The 20,657-nt window shown below is 54.9% G+C and overlaps 2 protein-coding genes across 7 annotated transcripts in view; both read right to left on the bottom strand.

The window, feature by feature from the left end:
• Positions 1–86: 86 nt before the first annotated feature.
• SLC22A31 (solute carrier family 22 member 31) lies at positions 87–3,582 on the bottom strand. Its single transcript, XM_051629778.1, has 9 exons — positions 3,223–3,582; positions 2,505–2,608; positions 2,261–2,415; positions 1,967–2,135; positions 1,495–1,640; positions 1,283–1,391; positions 995–1,209; positions 756–867; positions 87–661 (listed from the first exon to the last, which is right to left on the bottom strand). The coding sequence occupies exons 1-9, from the start codon at positions 3,580–3,582 to the stop codon at positions 313–315; spliced, it is 1,719 nt and encodes a 572-aa protein (XP_051485738.1). The 3' UTR covers positions 87–312.
• A 3,229-nt stretch (positions 3,583–6,811) lies between these two features.
• The window catches only part of ANKRD11 (ankyrin repeat domain containing 11), a 149,925-nt gene continuing 136,079 nt past the window's right edge, over positions 6,812–20,657 (bottom strand). For all 6 annotated transcript variants that reach the window (XM_051629691.1, XM_051629689.1, XM_051629690.1 and 3 more), the window contains 7 exons: positions 18,965–19,107; positions 18,412–18,559; positions 10,936–17,669; positions 9,597–9,695; positions 9,346–9,489; positions 8,317–8,409; positions 6,812–7,498 (listed from right to left, as the gene is read on the bottom strand). In XM_051629691.1, coding sequence (XP_051485651.1) covers positions 7,313–7,498; positions 8,317–8,409; positions 9,346–9,489; positions 9,597–9,695; positions 10,936–17,669; positions 18,412–18,559; positions 18,965–19,107 — 7,547 coding nt within the window. In that variant the 3' untranslated portion in view covers positions 6,812–7,312. The remainder of the gene's footprint in view (positions 7,499–8,316; positions 8,410–9,345; positions 9,490–9,596; positions 9,696–10,935; positions 17,670–18,411; positions 18,560–18,964; positions 19,108–20,657) is intronic.

Raw genomic sequence — 20,657 nt, 5'->3', positions numbered from 1 at the left:
GCAGCCCACGAGCACCCGCCACAAACCCCCTGGGGGGCATCACCCCCTCCACAAATGTCCCGGGGGGCGTCACCCCTGCCCCAGGACTCCCAGCACAGCTCCTCCTGGGGCAGGATCCGGCCCCACTGTGGGGTGGGTGCATTGTCACACCCCCCTAGCCCAGCCATCACACACGTCCTCGGTGGACCCCACTATCCCCGCAAGCACCCAGGGATGGGGGTCTTGGCGATCTGTGAGGGTCCTGGCTCTGTGCTCAGTCCCCCCCCCCAGCAGCAGGGAGACCCTGAGGGCAAGAGGGGGTGGGGGGCACAGCTATGTCTCACAGGGAGGGGCTGGGGAGTTCAGCATCCTCTTGGTGGAGGTGGCAAGGCGGGAGTAGTCATGGGGGATGCCATGGGGGGTGAGCAGGGGCAGGTGGTCTTCGCGGGGGGGCCGGTGGAAGAGGGGAGGCCGGCGCTGGCTCTCGCCATCCTGTAGGGACTGGGGCAGGCGGCGGCCCTGGCTCTCGGGCAGCAGCATGATGCTGAGGACAGCCAGGATGGCGAAGGAGGCGAAGACAACGTGGTGCAGGAAGAAGCCACGGCTGTTGGGGATGGCGGTGATGGGGGCCGCTGCCTTGCCCACGAAGCTGGCCCCCACCACGAGGCCCAGCCCGGCGCCCCTGCAGGGGAAATATGCTCAGAAAGGGCCTGGGAACCCTGCCTGAGTGACCCCCCCCGCCCCTCCTGATCCAGCATGGCACTGGCCCTCCTTACCTGACCACAGTGGGAAGGACCTCGCTGGCAAAGAAGATGCTGAGCATGGTGACAGCATGGGAGGCAGTGACGCCCACCACAGACAGGATCAGGACAATGAGATCCAGCAGGTCTGGTGAGCAGACAAAAGCACCATCAAGGATCAAATCCTGCACACACACACACAGCCCCCAGTCATCCTATTCCCACCCCCAGCCCCACCCCACCCTTGGGACAGCAGGGTCCCCTTCCATCCTTACACTGGGTGAGGGCCAGCAGCAGGAGGGAGGAGATGCCGGTGAGGATGGTGCAGAGCAGGAGGATGGCGCGGCGCCCGAAGCGCTCAGCCGTCAGGCAGACAAAGAGGCAGGCAGCTGCCTCAGTGCTGACCAGCACCAAGTAGGAGGAGAAGAAACTGGGCAGGTGGGGGGACAGGTTGCGGGTGAAACAGTGGCGGATGCCGGAGCCGATGAACCTGTGGGAGAGCAGGGTCAGGGGGCGGCGAGCAGGACCCCCACCCACCACCACTGTCCCCCCCGCCTGCTCACGCTGCAAAGCCAAGGATGACTCCGTTCTTCCAGATGACCCTGGTGCCGTAGATCTCACAGACAGTGTGGTACTGGGGCTGCAGGGACCCTTCAGCCAGGGACTCCAGCTCTGTTGGGACAGGGGGATAGAGCCAGCACTGTCCTACTGCTCCTGGCAGCAAAGGTTTGGGGAGGGGATCCAGCAGCCCACCCTTGGCAGCCCCCACACGCACCTGCAAGGAGGCTTTCCTGGTGGCAGGAGCCATCGTGGGAGCCGGGGCCACTGCTTTCAGCCAGTGCCTGCAGGGTCTTCCTGGCCTTCTCCAGCTGCCAGGTGGCCAGCAGCCAGCGTGGAGACTCCAGCAGCAGCGCCGGGCACCTGGGGTGTGAGCATCGGTGTCACAGGGCTCCCCAGAGGCCTGGCCCCCCTCCAGCATTAACTGCCCCTTCTCTATTTCAAAGCAACACTGCCCGGAAACGCTTAACTTCAAACCTGAGCAAACATTTACCCGGGGTGGGAGGGGACCCCCGCACTCCACCTGGAGAGCCCTGGGCAGCTTTTAATCCCCACTGTGTCCCCGGTCAGGGTGTGCCAGGCTGCGGTGCTGCCCTGGCACTCCCTGGGCACGGCTGGGTGCCAACCCCAGGGCACGGCTCAGCCCCCTCCCCCTGCACACAGCCCCCAGGCCCGGGAGGGGTCCTTACCACCAGCAGGCAGCCAGCAGAGCCAGGATCATGGTGACAGCCCCCTGCAGCACCCGCCAGTCCCGGCACAGCACGGCCAGCCCCGGCAGCAGCAGCTCCCCGGCGATCCAGAAGAAGCCGGCCACCATCGTCACCCCCAGCCGGTGCGGGGGGTCGCACAGCTCCAGCCCTGGGGGGGGGAACGGGCAGTGAGGGGTGCACCGTGGGTCCCACAGCCCGGTGGAGCATCCTGCACCCCCGGGCATCCTGCGCCCCGAGCACCCTCAGTCCCCGGTGCCCCCCTGGCACACTCACTTGCCACGTAGAGGGAGAGGAAGGCGCCAGCCAGCGCCGAGCCGAAGAGCAGCCGTGTGACAAGGACCATGACGAAGTTCAGGGCCAGCGCCACACCGAGCCCCAGCGGCACCGCCAGCACCAGGGACACCACGAAGGCGGGCCGGCGGCCGAACCTGCCGGGGGATCGGCTGTGAGCGGGGCTGGACACCGTGTCCCCCTGCCCGGGGAGAGGGGGGGGCCACTCTGGGGACCCCCGGGTTACCTGTCGCAGGCCAGGCCCGCGGTGACACTGCCCAGGGTCCAGCCCAGCAAGTGGGTGGTCTGCTCCAGGGGCACCTTCCAGCGCGAGGCGCACACCAGGTCCCACTGAGGGCCAGGGGGGACACGGTGGGGACACATTAGCACGCGGGGGGGCCCTGCATATTCCCCCCACCACTGCCCACAGGGCTGGGACAGATGGGGTCAGGCCCCCCGTGAATTGTGTGAGAGGCTCCTGGGACCTCCACCCCCTAAGCAGAAATGTGGGGCCAGATGTGATGGGACAGTGCTGACGGCCCTTAGAGCCCTCTCCCCTGGGATCCCTCCAGCCCCCAAGACCCCATCCCCCAGGGCTCCCACTCCAGCCATCCCCAAAGCCCCTCCATGGGGATATCCTACCTTCTCCCCCAGAGGACCCCTCTCCCTTCCCCAGGATCCCTAGTGACCCCCAAGCAAACTCTCTCCCCCCCCCCCCCGCCCAGTACTCCCCCTGCTTTCCTGCGGGACCGTCACTGTGTCCCCAGCTTGACCGCCTCCCGGACTCCCTCCCGGATTCCCTCCCAGTCTCCCTTTCCCCCTCCCCAGACATCCCTCACGGACACCCCTCGACCCCTCCTGGACCCAGCCGACCCCCCCCCTCCAGAACCACAATCTCCTCCGGCCCCAAGGGTCCCCCACCCTCTCCCGACCCAAGGACCCCCCTGAACCCCCCGCCCCGGGACCTGGGTGACGAGGTTGGAGCGGAGGCCGGCGGCGGGCAGGGCGTAGTGCCAGCCTCGGGTGCAGGGCCCGGTGCCGTTGGGCCGGGGGGGGCTGCCGGTGGCGGGGGGGCGGTAGCGGTAGAGCTGGCAGGGGCTCCAGCCGCCGCGGAGGCGGGGGACGGCGACGCGGAGCAGCGCGGCCCCCCCGAGCTGGCGGAGCGGCGGCGGCAGGAGCGCGGCGTCGGGGCGGCAGCGGTGGGGGGGGGCGGCCCCCAGTGCCCACCCCAGCGCCCACCCCAGCGCCAGCGCCGCGCACGGCGCCCACGCCCCCGCCGCCCGACAGCCCCGCGGACGCGACCCGCCCCCCGCCGCCGCCGCCATCACCCTCCGCCACCGGGGATCGCTCGGGATCGGTGCGGGCAGGTGGGGGCGGCACCGGCGCGGAACGGCCCCCCACCGGGACCGCCCCCGCCCCGCCCGGCTTGGACCCCCCCACCCCGAGCTCTGCCTTCCCTAAACTCCGGCCCCTCCCGGACCGCTTCAGCCTCCCAAGCCGAGTCCAGCCTCCAGCCCGGGGTCGGTTCGCCCCCTCCAGCCCCGGGTCTGTCCCCTAAGCCCCAGTTTGTGGCCCCAGTCCCCAAGCCTAGTTCACTCTAGTCGCGGTTCGGTCCCCCCAAGCCCAGGTCACACTCCCACCCCAACCCTGGTCTGGTTCCCCCAACCCAGTTTTTCCCCCCAAGCCCAATTTGCCCCCCTCTCCATGGTGCTCCAGGCCAAGGCGCCCAAGCCCAGATCCAGCTGGCGCTGGGGGTCCTGGGCTGCAGCTGGGACCACGCATAAAATGCACCTGGGTCCCCTCAGACCTCAAACGGGGCTGGTGGGGTCTGGTCTCCCCAGGAACTGGTCAGAGTCCCACTGGCACCCAGCACTCTGCTGAGCCCGTGGGAAACGCCAGCGAAACAGCTGAGATGCAAACAAGATTTTCTGGTTTGTTTTTTTCTTTGTCTCTTTACGATTTATTTCCAACCACGATCGCTGAGGGACAACAGCAGCTCCCTGCCTGCGCCGGGGGAGAAAAGTCCCACCTGCAAAACCACAGCAGCTTCTAACCTCTCCAGGTGGGAAGGGGGGACGGGGCTGCTGTGGCAGCACCGGGGCCGTGGTGTCCAACCATGGTCACAAACCACGGGGGAAAAATCACCCAACCTTGGTGTCACAGCCCAGGCAGCCTCGCCGCAGCCCACGCGCTGCCACGCAGGTCTGACCAGCACCCAGAGGCGGGACCTGGCCTGGGAGGTGCCTGCACCTTCCTACGTGGCCCAGAGGAGTGGAACGAGGAAAACTTAACCCTGTGACTCCCGAGCCTCCCAGCAGTGGGATCCAACAGAGGACGGGACCCTTCCTGCTTTACACGGCAGATGAAAGGTCTCTCTGTGCTTACAGAAATTTAGAACAAAAGAGGGAGCAGGGCTGGAAATTAGTTTAAAATTAAGTGCTACTTGTGGTCACTTTCTGATGTTATGGAACGAAGCCCCAAAGCAGACCAGCCTCCTATCCCAGGTGCCTATGCCAGTTGCCCACGTTGCCCCCATGGCCCAGGGTAAGGATTTGGGGTGAAAATCCCTCTGGCTGTGCCCATGGCACTGTCACCACCAGCAAACTGCCCGTCCTGCTCTGCTGGTGGTGAGCCCCACCTCATCCCTGCCAGGAACAGGCCCTTGGAGCCAGGGCAGGAGCTGGGGAAGACTGGAGCCCAGGGCTGTGAAGTGGTGGAGTGTAACCCTTGAGGTCCCCAGCTCAAGGACCATGGAAAATTCCTCAAGCAGCTGCAAAGCCGGCAGCAGCGAGGGGGGAGCCGGGTGCGGAGGCGTCTCAGTGCAGTGGGTGCTCGTCTGCTGGGGCCTTGTGTCTGGCAGGCTGAGCCTGTGCTGCCTGCTCCTGCCTGCACCCTGCCAAGCCCACCTGGGTCTGGTGGGGCTGCCCGGGCTGAGCAAGAGCCTCGGAAGGAGGCAAACGGGGCTGAGAAGTGGTTGTGAATTCAGCGGGTCCCCTCTGGAGCCCTTAGGTCAGAGGAAGAGGAGCCAAATCGCATTTGTAACATCTCTGCTTCCAAAAGCAGCAGCTGAGACGTTCAACTAGCACACGTGCACGCGGCAAAGCTGGGCAGAAAAAAGCAGGAGAAGGAGGTGCCAACAGTAGGAGTCCATGGGTCTGGCCACTCCAGCCCGGGGCCAGCAGCTGTGGCAGAGGCAGCGCGGGCGCTGCTGAGCTTCCTGCTGCTGGGAGAGGCTGAGCAGCAGGTGCAAGGCACGGAGGGCTTGGAAGAGGCACTTGGCTCTGTCTCCAGCCACACCCCCGTGAGCTTGTGCTCGAGGGTCGACTTTGCCAGCTGCCCCAAGCCCGGGTTGGGTTACAGCTCCACCAAGAGCTGCACATCCAACACAGTTCCCTGTGGAATAGCCCACGGCGCGGGCACACAGCAGCAGGATGGCAGCAGGAAGAGCTGGCACCCAATACAAGGGCACGTTGGGCATCACCAAACCAGCGGCTCCTTCCCACCATGGAGCAGCTCCAGCAGGGACCAAACCTGGGGCAGCGCTGGGCTTCACTCGTCCTTCTCCTTGCTTTGCAGCCCCAAAAGAGCAGCTCCTCGATGTGCGGCTGCTCCAGAAACTCACCAGCCCGAGACCAAACATCATTTGTCACATCGCTCTGTGTCCCCAGCTGGCACATGGCACGGGGGGTGCTCCCTGGGGTGCCTCCACCTGCAGCACAGGGTTGGCACCGCCAGGTTCATGTTTCCACCGACAGTGAAGGAGCAGGGGATAGAGGAGAAAAAACACGTGCTGTTAAAAATCAGGTCAGCATCTGGAGATCCTGGCAACATGGACCACGGGTGATACCTCTCCGTACCTTCTCTAGACAGGCTTCCACACAACTGCACACTGTCCTGGCCCTTATTCTTTGACAGGGAAAGAGCTGCCTAGGGTGAGCTATACATACAAAGATAATTTTAATTAATTTATTTATTTCTTTACACATAACTGAAAGTGATGTTACAGTACATAAGTTATTTACAACTGTGCAGTAATGTGTTGCAAAATAAATTATCTAGAAGGCAGCAAAAGTACATTGTTAATGTATATAAAAACTGTACAGCATTTATGGGATACAATTTTTCTTTATATGAGTATTGGCTCTGTAGTGTTTTCAAGTTATGTTCTCAGAAAGAGAAACGAAATGCCCAAGATTAAAGGAAAAAAAAAATATATATAAACCACATGGATTTTACTCCATTAAAAACACAGTTGGCAAAGTCCTTTCTCTGCGTCACCATCTCCTCCCGCCCCCGCTGGCTGCTCTGCTCCTCCCCCGCGGTGGCTGCTGCGGGGCCCGCGGGCCTCCCCGCCCCGTCCACACCTCAGAGCCGCGTCTGCCCAACTCGGACGCTGTCCTTTTTGTTTCTAATTGTTTGCGAGTTTTCTTTTCTTTTTTTTTTTCCTTTTTTTTTTTTCTTTTTAAATTTTTTTTTTTTTTTTAGACATACCCAGGATGGAACGAGAAACTCAAACACCACCCCCTCCCTCCCTCCCCCATCCCCATCCCCTCCCGCCCCATGGTTTCCTACTGCAGCTTCTCCCAGAGGAGATCCCGCGACCGGTGGAAAACAGAGAGCTGGAAATCACGGTGTTCACAAGTACATGAGTGGCGTGGGGTTGGCTGGCCCCGCTCAGCAGCTTCTTCTGCAGCACACAAGGGGTGTCCTTGGCCTCCTCCCTCCACGCCTCTGCCAGTCTCTCGGCCGGTGGGCGCTGGCTGCCCGCGCAGACCGGCTGCCTCCCTTCCCTGCCTCCCCGCCGCAGCCGGCTGGAAAGGAGACGCGCCCCGCGCTCTGCCCGGCGGAGCTGCCGTCAGTCCGGGAGCGAGGGACGCCTTGTGAAGAAAGTGCAATTATTTTTCTTATTGTTTTGTTTTCTGCCGATAGCTGCTTCCTCCTCCTCTGACCAGGGATTCATCAGCAAGCGGTAAGGGTGAATGTGAGCTCGACCGCCCGACCTCGGAGGGCTCCCGTCCTTGCCAGTTTTCAGCGATGTCTCCTGGCTTTGAACTGTCATGCCGGCAAGAGCACAAAGTCATCGTTCACGTCGACCATTGGCACATAGAACGAGGGCACCTCGTTCACACAGAGGGATTTGTGCCCCGCGGGGTCCAGCTCCTGCACCTTCAGCTGCCACTCCATCCTTTGCACTGCGTTCAGGGCAGCAGCTTCGTGTTGCTGTCGCATGAGCAGGCATGTCTGGATCAGGGGAAAAAAAAACACCAAGGGGAGATGAGGGGTGAGCAGGAGAGGGTGGAAAAGGCTCCTCCTGCCCATCCCACCCAGCAAAGGTTGGGGACCTGTGGCCATGGCGGTGGGCAGGGCAGCAAATGGAGCAAGGGGTGGCACGTGCATCCACACAGGAGGGAAGCATGGAGTAGGGGCATCTCCTGAGCCCAATTCCAGCAGGAGCAGGGACAAACCCAAAAGGGCCTTGTGGAGTGGCTTTAGAAGGCTAGTAAGCACTCAAGAGCACTGACCCCGCTGGTGACAGCCTTGGCAGACAGTCCCCATTGGCCCCAACAGCACAAGAGCAGGGTGCTGCTCCCTTTGTGGGAACTGCCACCTCCCTCCATGTCACCTGCTGAAAGCAGCATTGTCCCTGCTCCCTACTGTGCTGGAGTTTGTCACCCCGAGCTCTGCAGAGCGCTTGGTAAATCACTGTGTGGGCTCCTGCCACCTTGAAGTCTGCCATAGGTTTGGAGCTCACTGCAGCATGTGTTGCTGGTGAAGAGCAGGCCCCGAGGGTTGCACTGACCGAGAAAGCTCCAGACCATATGGCACGAAGCAGAACAGCAGCCAGCCAGACAACCCTGAGTAGAACATGTCTCCCTTCCCCCTTTTTGGAACCAGCAGAGAGAGGCTCCACGAGCCCACCTCAGCACACCTGCTCCCAGCAGATTTTTGGAAACCACAAAGGCAGCTCCCAGGCTCCAGCAACAGCTGGGACCCCTCTGGGGACCCCCTCCCTCCGGATGCAGAGCCACAGGACCAGTGGCTGCCCACGTGCCTCTCACCTTCATCCGATCATACTTGTCATCCACGTCCTGCAACCAAGAAATGAACTGTCGCGCGTTGAAACGGTCTCTGACCGATTTGTTTTCATCTCCCTAAGCAAAGACAACAAAAGGGAATTACACGCTAGATATCTTTTTCATTTTAAGCAGTTACAGGTCCAGCAGGCCATGTTCAAACCCCTCTCAGGGCACACACTCATCGGAAAAAAGAAAGGTGCCTGCAGGGAGGGAGAAGAGAGCACTGCTCCCAGCTGCTCTTGCAGCCCTTTGCCAGGACTTCAGCCCCACAGATGCCCACACACCCACCTGCACACAGTCCCTCCTGCAGAGGATCCACCTGTGCCAGCCCATCACAGCACCCACACCTCTGTCTCCATCAGCTCGTGCCCAAGATTGTAACATCTTCACTGTAGAAGCACCAGCTCTTGGCTGGGAAATGCCAAGGGATAAATCAAGGCTCCCGGATCAATACACCAGGTCACTAAGAAGCCAGGATCCTGCCCCTGCACAGGATCCCTCTTGAAATGCAGCAGCTGCTTCCCCAGCCAGGCTGGAGAGGAGGGGGCTGCAGAGGGTGCTGGTGGGTGGCTCAGGACCACCACAGCTGCGTGGACACCAGACATAATTCCCCCTTCTCTGGCACAGAATGATGTGAAAACCAAGGAAGAAATGATGGCTTTTTGTGGGCTGGGAGACAGAGTCTGGGTCCTCCAAAGCCACTATGCAGACACAAACCAATGCCATGGTTCCCTGCCTTTCCTCCAAGAGGAAGAGCTATCCCAGGGCACAGGAAAAGAAATCTTTCAACTGTGCAGGTGATCCTGACCAAGAAGAAAGGCAGAGGGTCCTGAGATGGGTGCTGGGGTGGGCTCTTGTGGGCTTTGCCACCACGGGTGACCGGCACCTCAGCATGGAGAGCACGACTAACTCCTGCCCACATCCCTTCCACCCCCCAGAAAAGCACTGCCTCCTTTGGGGTCCTGCACAGCACCTCTCAGACACTTCCCCACCGCCCAGACAGGCGCTGACCTGATTTTCTAGAGGCATGTTGTAGACCTCGGAGTCCAGCAGCATGGTGCAGGCACTGAAGGGCACAGCCTGGTTGGCAATAGTCCGCGCTGCCCGACAATGAACTCTCAAGATCTCCTGCTCGCAGGAGACGATGAGCTTCTCCTGAGGAAGAGCGAAGGAAGCAGTGAAGTGTGGCAGCCTCAGTCCCCCCAGCAGAGGAAATTCCAGACCTCTTTCCCAGCAGGAATTTCTCTGGAGCGCTTCCTTACCCGCTCTATGCTGTGCTGGAGCCGCAGTTTCCCCCGGACAGCTTCCTGCTGCTTGAAGAGCTCCTTCAGAGGCTCGGCGAGGGACGGCGGCGGGGCGATCTGCGGGCACAGCACAGCCCGGGTTAGAGCCCCTGGTGGCTGGGACAGGAGCCCTCGGGGGAACCCTTGGAGAGGGAGGCAATGCCACCCCATGGGGTGCTGCACAGAGCTCGATGGAGGAGGAAATCTGGCAAAGGACAAGGTCCTGCCAGTGCTCAGACCACAGCCAGGGGTGAGACAACAGGGCAAGAAGGTGGCCTGTGCTGAGAGACAAGTTTGGGCCTGAAGAGCCTGAGCATGAATCACCCCACATGCTGCAAGGGCAGTTTGTGAAAGTGCCTGAGCATGTCTGATGAAAGGGATGATACTGCTGGAGAAATACTGCCATGAGCAGCCTGGGCTGTGAGCTTGTGTCCTGATCTGTCCCGTGCTTTCCTGGGGAGCAAGGTGCTCCTCAAGCACAGCCCAAGCTGCAGAACAGGGTTAGTTCTTGGGGTTAGTCTAGCAAGGGACAAGCTGATTGTGAACACAGAGGTGCTGTGGCAGAGGAAGCACGTATTAACTGACACCAGCAGTAACTGGTGCTGATATGGTGGACATGGTCTAGGGGTGGCCTTGGCAGTGCCAGGTTAACAATTGGATCTGATGATCTTATATGTCTTTTCCAACCCAAACAATTACATCATTCTATGCACGGGCTGCACTGCAACAGGAATACCCACAGACCAGGGTGTTTCACGCCACCTGCTGCAGAGATCAAAGCCTGATGTGGCTGGTCCTCCTCCAGGCTGGATCCCAGATTTACTGCCTGCAGCATCAAGCTCATGGATGTATTTGTATGAGCAAACCTGTGCATGCAGCACAGCAGTGAAATGCAAGACCCCATGGCCAAGGAGCGAGAGCTATTGGCAAATCAAACCTCAGGGCTTGGGAAAGTGAAGGCAGGAGTTAAAAGCCATCTTTTTCCTGCAGTCTTCTAGGTTCATTATCCAATCACTACACTGCCTGTAAAAGCAGCTTCACCTTCCAGCCTCCAATCCAATGGATCCATACAGACCTGCTCTAAAGCCTGAACCTCAGGTTCCTAAGCACAACCCCAAGGTCTTACCTGCAAAAATACAGTATCTCAGAGGCTGCCTTTATCACTCACTTACCAAGGCTTTGATTTGTCATCATGAGCATATCTGAGCATGGCTGGGGCACCAGGGGCATTGTACAGGGGGACAACCTGGCAGTGCTTGTAGCAGCAGGGGAGGGGACAGTCCCTGCTGCTGCAGTTCAAAGAGAGAAGGTGACTCACCACTGGAATATGGAGCTTGCTTAGAGGCTTGCCATCCAACAGGTAGGAGCCTGTATAGGTGACATACTCAGCGTAGCACTGCGGAGCTTGGGGAGTGATGTAGCACAGGATTTTCCGCTTCTCTTCAATCTTTTTCCTGATCTGGAGGTACTCAAAGTAGGGGTTGGACCTGTCGCTGTGATAAGGTTCAATGTCATCCAGTTTTATAGCATCAACGATAGCTGCCAGTGTTTGCTGGATCATCTCCCTCGTCTGCTGGGTGGACGTGTTGATCTGCTGCTGCAGCTGCTGGTTGGAGCGCTGGAAGCGGCGCTTGCGCGGGTGCTGAGCCTGGGAATCGTCCTCCTCCGTGATGCGGCCCTTGGCACGGGTGGCAGGCGCAGACACGGGAGGGAATTCCTTCTCGGAAGAGGCAGCGTTCTGCTTGTTTTGGTTGGCAAGCATCTGAGCCCGGTTCCTGGTAATCCGCTGAGGAATCTCTTCTATTTTGGGCGGTTTGGGAGCTTCTGCTACTGGTTTTTGCACTGGTTCAACGCTTTCCACTTGAGCATTGCCTGGAGGTGCATCCGCCTGGGAGGAAGGGACTTGGCTCCCACCCCGTGCTGCAGCACCCTCCTGTGAGACACTGCCCTCGGTGGTGGCCACGGGTGGGGGGCAGGTCTGGGAGCTGCTCTCTGCCACCCCACCAGAAGAAGACAGGTCTTTGTGGACGGCCTCCACCTCTTTGCTCTCTGCCGGAGCGGACTCAGACGGGGTCTGCTGGAAAACCTGGGCCTCCGAGTCCTCCGCTCCTTTTTCCTCAGCTATGTTCAGTGCTTCTGAGGTGGCTTCTTGTGCAGCCACTTCTGGTTTCTGCTCCTCAGCTTGTGGCTCCGTCTCCACGGGCAGGACAGCAGCTGCCTGGCTGGCTGGTGGCTCCTCCGGCTCTCCAGATGCTATTATGGACGTGCCGGCTTTAATGATCCCAGGGCTCATTTCTGAAGCTGCTGCTGGGCTTTCTTCTACTGCTTCTGCCTCCGTCACCTCTGTCTCTGCAACGTCCTTTGGTTGGAGCGGCAGCTCTGGGAGCGAGAAGGGGCCAAGGTCCAAGTCATCTTCTGTATTGGTGAAGGGGTCAGGCCACGTTACCGCCTCCTCTGTATTTGCCGGCGCAGCGTTATTGTTTTCCAAATAGTTGTTTTCTGGCGCGCTAACAACTTCAGCCGGAGGTTCTGCAGGCATACAAGGGGGCTCTGGAGGTATCTCAGGTGCTTCTTCTGGAAGCGGCTTGCAGTTGTTGAAGAACGTGTCTAACCTAGTAGGGGACATGTACGGTGTCTGCTCTTCAGCATTCGCTATTTCACCTGGAACTGCTTCCTCAGCATCCTCCTTGCCCTCATCCAGCCCTGGTTCAGACACCGACAGAGGGTAAGATATGGGAGAGACGGGGTAGGAAGTGTCTGTGGGAATGAAGGCTACTGGTGTCGGATGAATCGGCTCTAGGGAACAGAGTGGAGGTTTAGGGGATTCGGAAAACCTCTGGGGAGATTTCATCAGGAGCTCGGAGCCCATGGACCAGGTGACAGGGTGCTCTGCCGGGTTACCCATCAGGCTGGGAGGAATGGCTGCCTCAGCGTTTCTGGAAGGAGGGTTATCCCAGTCTATGTTGTTTTGCTCCGGCATGCCTGAACTAAAATGGTTTTCTTCAATTGGTGGTAGGTAGGTGGATTCTGGAGGCATAATGGAGGCAGTAGCTTGCTGCTCTTCCGTGGTATCCAAGGGCATGCCGAGGTCAGGAGGAAGGGCACTTTCCACCGAAGGAGCCAGTAACTCATCTCTGTGTGAAGGGGAGGATTTTGCTTGTAAACCAGAGAAGACACTTTCAGGCGACTGGGCGACCCCGCTGACAGCCCCTGGTGCACAGTGCAGAGCTTCCACTTTTGGTGATGAAACCCCATAATCTGGTGAGTAATACCCAGGAGATAAACACTGGAACTTCTCAGTAGGAACAGAAGGAAGGGGAACTTTCTCCTCCATTATATGCTGCACTGGAGAGTCATAATTTGATGTTGCTGGGACACTTTGCTGCCTGAAAAATTTATCTCCAACACTGAATTCTTCTTCAGGTGCCCTTCTGATATCAACCGAGATGGAACGATAAAGGTTGGTGGAGGGTATGGTACGAGTCGGGGTCTGACTGGGATTCTCAGGGAGCCCACTGGAAACATTGGAGTATCTGTCGAAGAAGGATGGGGAGCAGGCATTCATGGACATGGTGGATATGGGCAGCGAGTGCTGCGAGTCGGCGCACTCAAACATCAGGTCTGTATAGTCTTCGTTGCTGCACGAAGGAGTCCTGGGTGTCTGCATCACCTCCTCGTAGCTTGGACAAGAGACGACAGATGCTGGGGTCGGGACCCCCGTTGGCCTGTTCTGATCTGGCCTGGGGGATGCTGGGAGGATCTCCTTCAGCTGAGGACCCGTTATCCAGTCCTTGGAGTCTGTCCCAACAGCAGGCTGTGCCTTGTTTTCTGGTGACAGTATAGGAGTCAGAGGACCCAGCTCTTTCAGCTTCTTGTCCTTGAGCTGAGTATCCAATGTCATGGGCTTCTTTGCTGTCAGATCCAGACTCCTCTTGCGCACATCTTCCGAGCTCTTCAGTTTGTCCTTTAATTTGGGGTCTCCAGACCTGTGCCTCATTTTTTCCATCTGCTTCATTCTCTCTTTGTGCCTTTTGTGGCGCTCCTCGATTTCCAGGTCTTTCTGGCTCAGCATCCTCTCAAAGCTGGTCATCATCAAATCCCCATCTCCTAGAAGTTTCTCCCTTGGCCTGGCATCTTTCTTGCCGCTGTCTTTGGAAAGGGTTATTTTTTCATTCCCGTTGCTTATTTTTATTGACTCTGATTTGTCTTTCTCTTGGTTCTCCTTGAGCTTCTCCTTCAGCTTGGCTTCACTGAATTTGAGGTTGTCCTCCTTTGATTTATCTTTAAAGGTGGTAACTTGAGGACTGTCCTTGTCTTTAAGCATTGACTTTGGCTCGTCTTTGTGATGTTTAAAGAAACCATCTGCATGTTTGTCTCTATGCTTTTCCTTCTCCTCCTTCCATTTCTCCTTGTGTTTATCTCGCTTCTTTTTCTCTTTAGCTGTGCTGATGGTGCTGGAACCATAAGTCTTCTCTTTTTCCGCCTTCTTTGACAGCTCTCTTTCAGAATCATTTTTATCTTTCTTTTCAGAAAATAAGTAATCAATGCTTTTCTCTGGCTCTTCATCAGGCTCTGCCTTCAAGTTGTAGGAAGTGCTAAAAGCTTCCCCATCCACAGAGAAATCTTTTTCATAATGAGTGGAATCCTTTCTGCTGCTGGACTCTTTGAATTCTTCTGTTTTTTCCTTTTTCTCTGTCTTCTCCTTCTTTGCTTTTTCTTTCTCGTGACTTTTCTTTGACGAAGATGAGGAATGTCTGTGTCTCTCCTTCTCCTTGAGTTTGTCCTGCAAGCAGGGTAAAGGGAGAGAGTCCTTGAACTTTTCTTCAGCAGCATCAGCAAGAGAGAGGTTAGAAGACTCGAAGAGGCTGGTCAGTCCCGGATCCTGTCCTCTATCTGTGAAGCTGTCAGAAGAGATCTCACTGATTTTGTCATTGGAGTCATCTCTGTAGTCATTCAGAGCCTCTTCCTCCAGTTTCTCCAGCAGGCTCTTCTCTGACTCCCCTCCCTTTGAAGACTTTTTCTCCTTGGAATGCTCTTTATCTGGCTTCTCCTTATGTTTGCTTTTCACCTTGTCATCATTGGCATGTTTCTTTTCAATCTTCTCTGGGAGCTTCTGCTTGTTTTTCTTCTCTTGAGTGGAATCTATGGATGTTCTGTCTTTCCTGTCCTTGTATTTCTCAGTCGAGTCTTTATCTTTCTTCTCTTTGTGTTTCTCAAAGGAACTCTTCTCCTTCTTCTCCTTCCCCCCCTCTGATGTTCCTTTGTCCTTTTTCTTCTCCTTGGAGTCCTTATCTTTCTGCTTCTCTCCCGAATGCTGACGGTCAGAGGAGTACTTGCGGTGCTTGTCAGGGTACAGCTCCTTCTCGGCAGCCGCTCCATCCTCCTTCTCCTGCAGACTGTCCAGCCGATGCATTTCGCTCCCAACAGAGTCACTGACTTTGAACCCAGTCAAGCTGTAATCATCTCTCTCATCTTCACTTTCATCCGTGAAGATGTCTGCAATGCTGTACCAGCTTTTCTCTTTGCCTTTCTTCTCATCCTTTTTCTCCGAGAAGTCCTCTCGATCCGCGGAGAAGTTCTTATCTTTCTTCTCTTTTACCTGGTCGAAAGAACTCTTCCTTTCCTTCTCTTTGCTGTGCAGGTCTTTGTATTTCTCTTTCGTTTCTTTTTTCTCTTTGAAACTCTTCTCCAGTTCTTTGTCTTTCAGGATTTTCTCAGGAGCAACTTTTTCATTTTTCTCCTTGTCTCCTTCTTTGGATTTTTCCTTGTATTTTTCTGGCTTCACCTTTTCTTTTTTTTCTTTATCAGGGGCATCCTTCTTCTCCTTTTCCTTTCCAGAATGGTGCCTCTCCCAACTCTCCAGAGTTTTACCACCGAATTCAGGGTCAGATTTATCCTTGAAGAATGTTTCACAGCCATACTCCTTGAAGTCATCTCGATATGGCTCGTCCTGCTTTGCTTTGCTGTCTTTCCGATCTTTAGAGCCATCTGAGGAGTCTTTTCTGTCTTTGTTGGTTTCACCTGTGTCTTTTTCTTTCCTCTCCTTGACACCTTCTGCAGAATCCTTCCTTTTCTTATCTTTTTCAGGCAAATAACTAGGAGTAACTTTGTGTCTGTCTGTTTGGTCCTTTTTCTTCTCAGAGCTTTTGTCCACATAGTCCCTCTCTTTCTTCTTTAAGAAAGTATCCTTTTCATTACGTTTCTCGTTGTATTCCTTCTTCTCTTTTGTTTTATTTTCCTTTTTCTTGTCTTTAATTTCCTCTTTCACAGGTTCTATGATTAGTTTTGCCACGGTGTCATTTTTAATCTCCCTGAAATCTGTCACTGGGGAGTCCCAGCTATCTTCCCCTTTGAAATCGAATGAGGAATCAGAAGACAAGTCAGAAAACCACCTCTCTTGCTGGTCATCCGAAAGGCTGAACTTCGTGTCCTCGCTTTCAGGAAATTGGTTTTTGTTATTAAACTCATCAAAGCCAGACTCATCCCTGTAAAGTTTTTCTTTTTTGCATTTTTCTTTCTCCTCCTTGAAGGACTTTTCTTTCTCTAGTTTAGAAACCTTCTCCTCCTTCAGCTCATTCTTCTTTTCAGATTTTGACTGCTTGTCCTTTGACTTCTTCTTTCTCTCCTCCTTGTGTATCCTCAGTTTCTCCTCTTTGGGAGATTTCTCCTTTACAGGTTTCTCTTTTTCTGATTTACTTAATCCTTCTCTGAAGGATTTGCTCATGTCTTTACTGCCATCTTTGAGTTTTCTTAATGATTTCTCCTCTTTTGAGGATTTTCCAGTCTCATCTTTAAACAACCATTCCTTCTCTTCCCCTTTACCTTTGGGGAGCTTTTCCTCCTTCTTACTGTGTTCTCGCTCATGCTTTAACACTTTCAATTTGTTTTCGACTGGATTTTCTGTCTCTACTATCAAGCCTTTCTCAAGCTTTTGTTTAGAGTCCTCAAACTCAAAAGAAAACGTTTTGATTATTTTAATGTCTTGGCTGATGGGACACTGCCCCTTCTCCTTGTTTTTATGTTTGTGTTTTGTTTTATGCTTTTTAACAACTTTCCCCTCCTTGTCCAGCTTTGGAATTGCTCCATCCACATTGCTATGGAATGAATTCTTTTTCTCAGAAACGGTGTTGTGTGGGGTGTTTTTCTTTTTGTGCTCTGGTTTCTTCCTGACTGGCTTTAGTGACTCTAAGCTCGAGTCCTCGGACGAGTAGTCTGACTCGCTCGTCAGTCTCGTCCTAGTGGAGTCCGATAAGGAACTGACATCTGACCAAGCTGGAGAAGATATGGTTTTCCAATTGTCCGTCCTCCAGTGCTTGGAGTGCTGTTCTGTAAGATTGGGATTATGTTTCTGGGATGCTAAACTCCCATGAGAAGAGGTGGATGAGGCAGACAGAGAGTTAAACAAGGAGGATTCCTTTAGCACTAGCCTGGAGTCCTTTACACAGCTAGAGCTCTGAAGAGAGTCTCTATCATCCTCCTCACTCTCCACGTTTTCGCTCTCTGATTCAGAGGAACAAAATTTGTCATTTTTTTTGCCAAACCGAACCTCTTTGCTTTTCGTCTCCTTCTTCCGCTTCTTTTTTACTTTGCTTTTCTCCTTCTGAGCCTTGGTGCTGGGGGGCTCCCGGATCTTGCTGCTGGGCAGGATCGAGTGGGTCGAAAGCCGCAGCTTCTCCCCCGTCCCCACAGCAACGCTGGTCTCCTCCTCGTCCGAGCTGTCCGACAGGATGCGGTGGGCAGCTTTCTTTGGTGTAATTGTGTTATTTTTAGTATAAGTTTTCACTTCCATTTTGGGTATGGAAATGAAACTGTTTGCTTTAGTCTCTTTTCTGTAATCCTTTTTCAGTAAATGTTTGTCATCGACTGGCGGGACCCGGTCCTGCTCATCGTCCTCATCAAATTCATACTCATCCTTCACCGGGGTGATGGTTTTGGGGGGCTCCTGGGCCTTGGGCTTGTGCTTCAAACCCTTCTCGAACTCTGAGTCTGTGTTATTGCCATCAACAGAGCTGGAGGGAGCGAAGGAAGGGGCATCCTCCTCTTCTGAGGTCTCTGCAGAGAGAGGAGAACATGTTAAGGGCTGTGAGGGGCTTTGGGGAGGGAACATCCTCATCAGTTTCCTGCAGACGTGAACCCCTGTGAATGGCTCTGCCATCCCTTGGCCTCACCCAGCCTCTGCTAGGCTTGCAGCTTGAAATGCCAGGCTGGGAGATCTTTGAGAAAGAGATAGTTATCCAGTCTCAAACTTGCACCATGGGTTCCTCAGGACAACATCCTGAGTCTACCAACAGAGCTTTTCAACAGGATTATAACTGCACACAGCATAGGCCAAGATTCCCCATAAGACTGGAACTCTAACTAGCACTAATTAAAACCTGCAGCATGTCCCACCTGGCACATCTGTTATGGTGGGACAGGCTCTAGCAGGGCACTCTGCTGAGGGACATCCCAGGAGCACAACCTGAAACATCAGCACCAGTGGAGCCGAGCACCGTGTCTTCCAACTGGGAAGGGGTGGGAACATACAACCTGCATACAAACATCCTCCTCTCTGTGCACAATCTGGAATAGTCCCCACATTTCAAAGGTAAGACTTCCATTTACCTGGAGCTACAGGTGGGCAGTTATGTTGTCTGGCTTTGGGTTACAGCTACAGATGGACTCCTGACTGGGACAGCAGCATAAAGATATTCTGACACGAGTCTAATTTCACTGTCCTCTCAACGCCTCTGTATTAACAGGCAGCTGCAGGCCACAGACATCGATCCCATGTTCACATAAAGGCCAATCTCACCTGTTGAGCTCTCTTCGCTGGAGGGGTATGTGGTCTTCCCCAGGAGCAGGTTCACCATGGTGGGAGAATTAGCTACTTTTAAAGGTGTTTCGCCCTTCCTGTTGCTTTGATGAGGATTCCCTCCATAATGTAACAACAATTTCACCACCTGAAAACACAAATTGAAGCTTGAAGATGCTCATGACCTTTTCATTCCAGGCTTTTTATACAACTTTCATACATAAATAAAGAGGGGATGCCCCCAAGCAGTCTTATGGTATCAACAGTCACCAATAGTCAGAAGACAGCAATATGAACCAAACTGGGCAGGAAAGAAGGGAGAGAGACACAAAGCCATGATCCCTCTACTAGCCCAGAAGAATGAAGTACCCCCTGCCCATGGGAACACCCAGCAAAACACTCAACAGCACCAGAGCAGGGAAATTCTTGCCCATTCAGCAGCAAATAATAATAAAATGACCAGAATCTCTGTATTTGCACAGTTGGCTGCTTGAAGCACAAGGTGGGGGGGAAGTAATGAAAAACTCAGCTAAGAAATCCAGCAAAAACCAACCTTGAAGTGCCCGTTGTTGGCTGCATCGTGCAGCGGGGTGTCATCATCCAGCCCCTTGGTGTTGACCTCGGCACCCGCTGCCAGCAGCTGCTTGGCAACATCATAGTAGCCCCGGTTGCACGCCTCGTGCAGTGCTGTCCAGCCTGCAAGCACAGGGACACTCAGAGCATGGACATCACCTTCCTGGGGAGAGTCAGACAGTGAACAGTAACCTGCACCCACAGGCACTGCAGGTTCTGGTGGATGTGGCTCTGATGGCCAAGATGGTCCCCTTTGCTCATGGCAACAGCAGGAAGAAACCTGCAGCTCTGCCTTGCTTACTCCAGCCAGGCAGTATGTGAATTAATCCTACTTTTCCCTCTGGTCACACCATGTGCTGCAGACAGATCATCTGCTGGAAGGGACATGGCCCCGGGAAATGGGAAGGCAAAGCTTTGTGTAGGAAATTCAGGGAATTGCTGATGCTGTGGAAGGAAGGTCTCAAATCCTTTCACCTTCCAACTCCTCTGTAAGAAAACACTGCTGCCCAGATCAGGACTGAGCTCTCAGCTGCAGACACTGCTCTGAAACATCCCCCACATGGACCTCACAAATATTTTCTGTATGCTCTCCAACACAAGCAGCCATGCCACTGCAAAGCAGGCCCCCCGCCTGGAGAAGAACCAACCACCAGGTCTCCACAGTAACACTGCCTCTAGTTCTCAAACAAACCTCTAAAGAACACAGAATGAAATATTTTATCATGTTCAAACAGACTGCTTTTAAGCAGAAACTGTTTTTGAAGTTTCCCAACAAACATGAGTGGCTTCTCCAGTATTTTGCTGATAGGGTGGTGGAAGCTCATCCCATTACCTTCACTCATGTCCTGGTTTGAGCCAGGTTTCTTTCTAGTAATTCTACTTCTCAGTTAAGTCTCTTCTAAGGAAGTGAAGAGTTAAACTAACAAACCAAGAGTTAAACCTTGACAACTTGGAGCAAGAAGAAGGGGCACCTGTGACCAGAATTAATCAGAACCAATACCTCAGTCTAGCTGGGATATTAATCACCCAGCGGAGGCACACACAGAGCTATTTATAGCCCCAAAATCGTGCAAAGAGAACAGCAAAGAGCAAAGTCAAGCTCTTGGACGTGCTGGGAGGAAGAATGCCTCATGCTGCTGCAGCCTGGGGGGTGCAGGAAGGGCCCTGTTCATCATCTTCTCACTGCCATTCCAATCCTGGGCTAGGCTGCAGCCCTACACCCAGACTCCTCTTCCCATTCCCACCAGCAGAAGCAGGAGCTGGGCAGCTCTGCTGAGGAGGAGGTGCTGCTCCTCAGCTGAGGCTCAGGACATTGTTTCCCTGACGCAGATGCCTGGCTGGCAGAGCTGGAGCCTGACCTTGCACTTGCCCCCCCACGCTTGGTACTTAAAAACGAACCCCAGAAGGCTGCAGGCATCAGCCCTTCAACCGCGGAGCCATGGCTGGATAAACCCACTGTCTTCAGCATTTTTGTGCACATCTTTTCTTGCATTTTAATAAAAAGAGTTAGAACAGCTCGACTCCTGTTCTAAATTCCCCTCCAGACTTCCAAGACAGCATCCATGTGGAAGGGCACAAGAAGAGACCAGAAGGTCCTGGTCACAGTTGAGCGTGGAGCTGTGGTGGCCCCAGACACTGCTACAGATCAAGCCCAACCCAGCATCACTGCCCTG

This window comes from Apus apus, chromosome 11, assembly GCF_020740795.1.
Source record: "Apus apus isolate bApuApu2 chromosome 11, bApuApu2.pri.cur, whole genome shotgun sequence".
Taxonomy (NCBI): Eukaryota; Metazoa; Chordata; class Aves; order Apodiformes; family Apodidae; genus Apus; species Apus apus.
The sequence above is the reverse complement of the archived record's forward strand: the minus strand, read 5'-3'. Positions and strand labels throughout refer to the sequence as shown.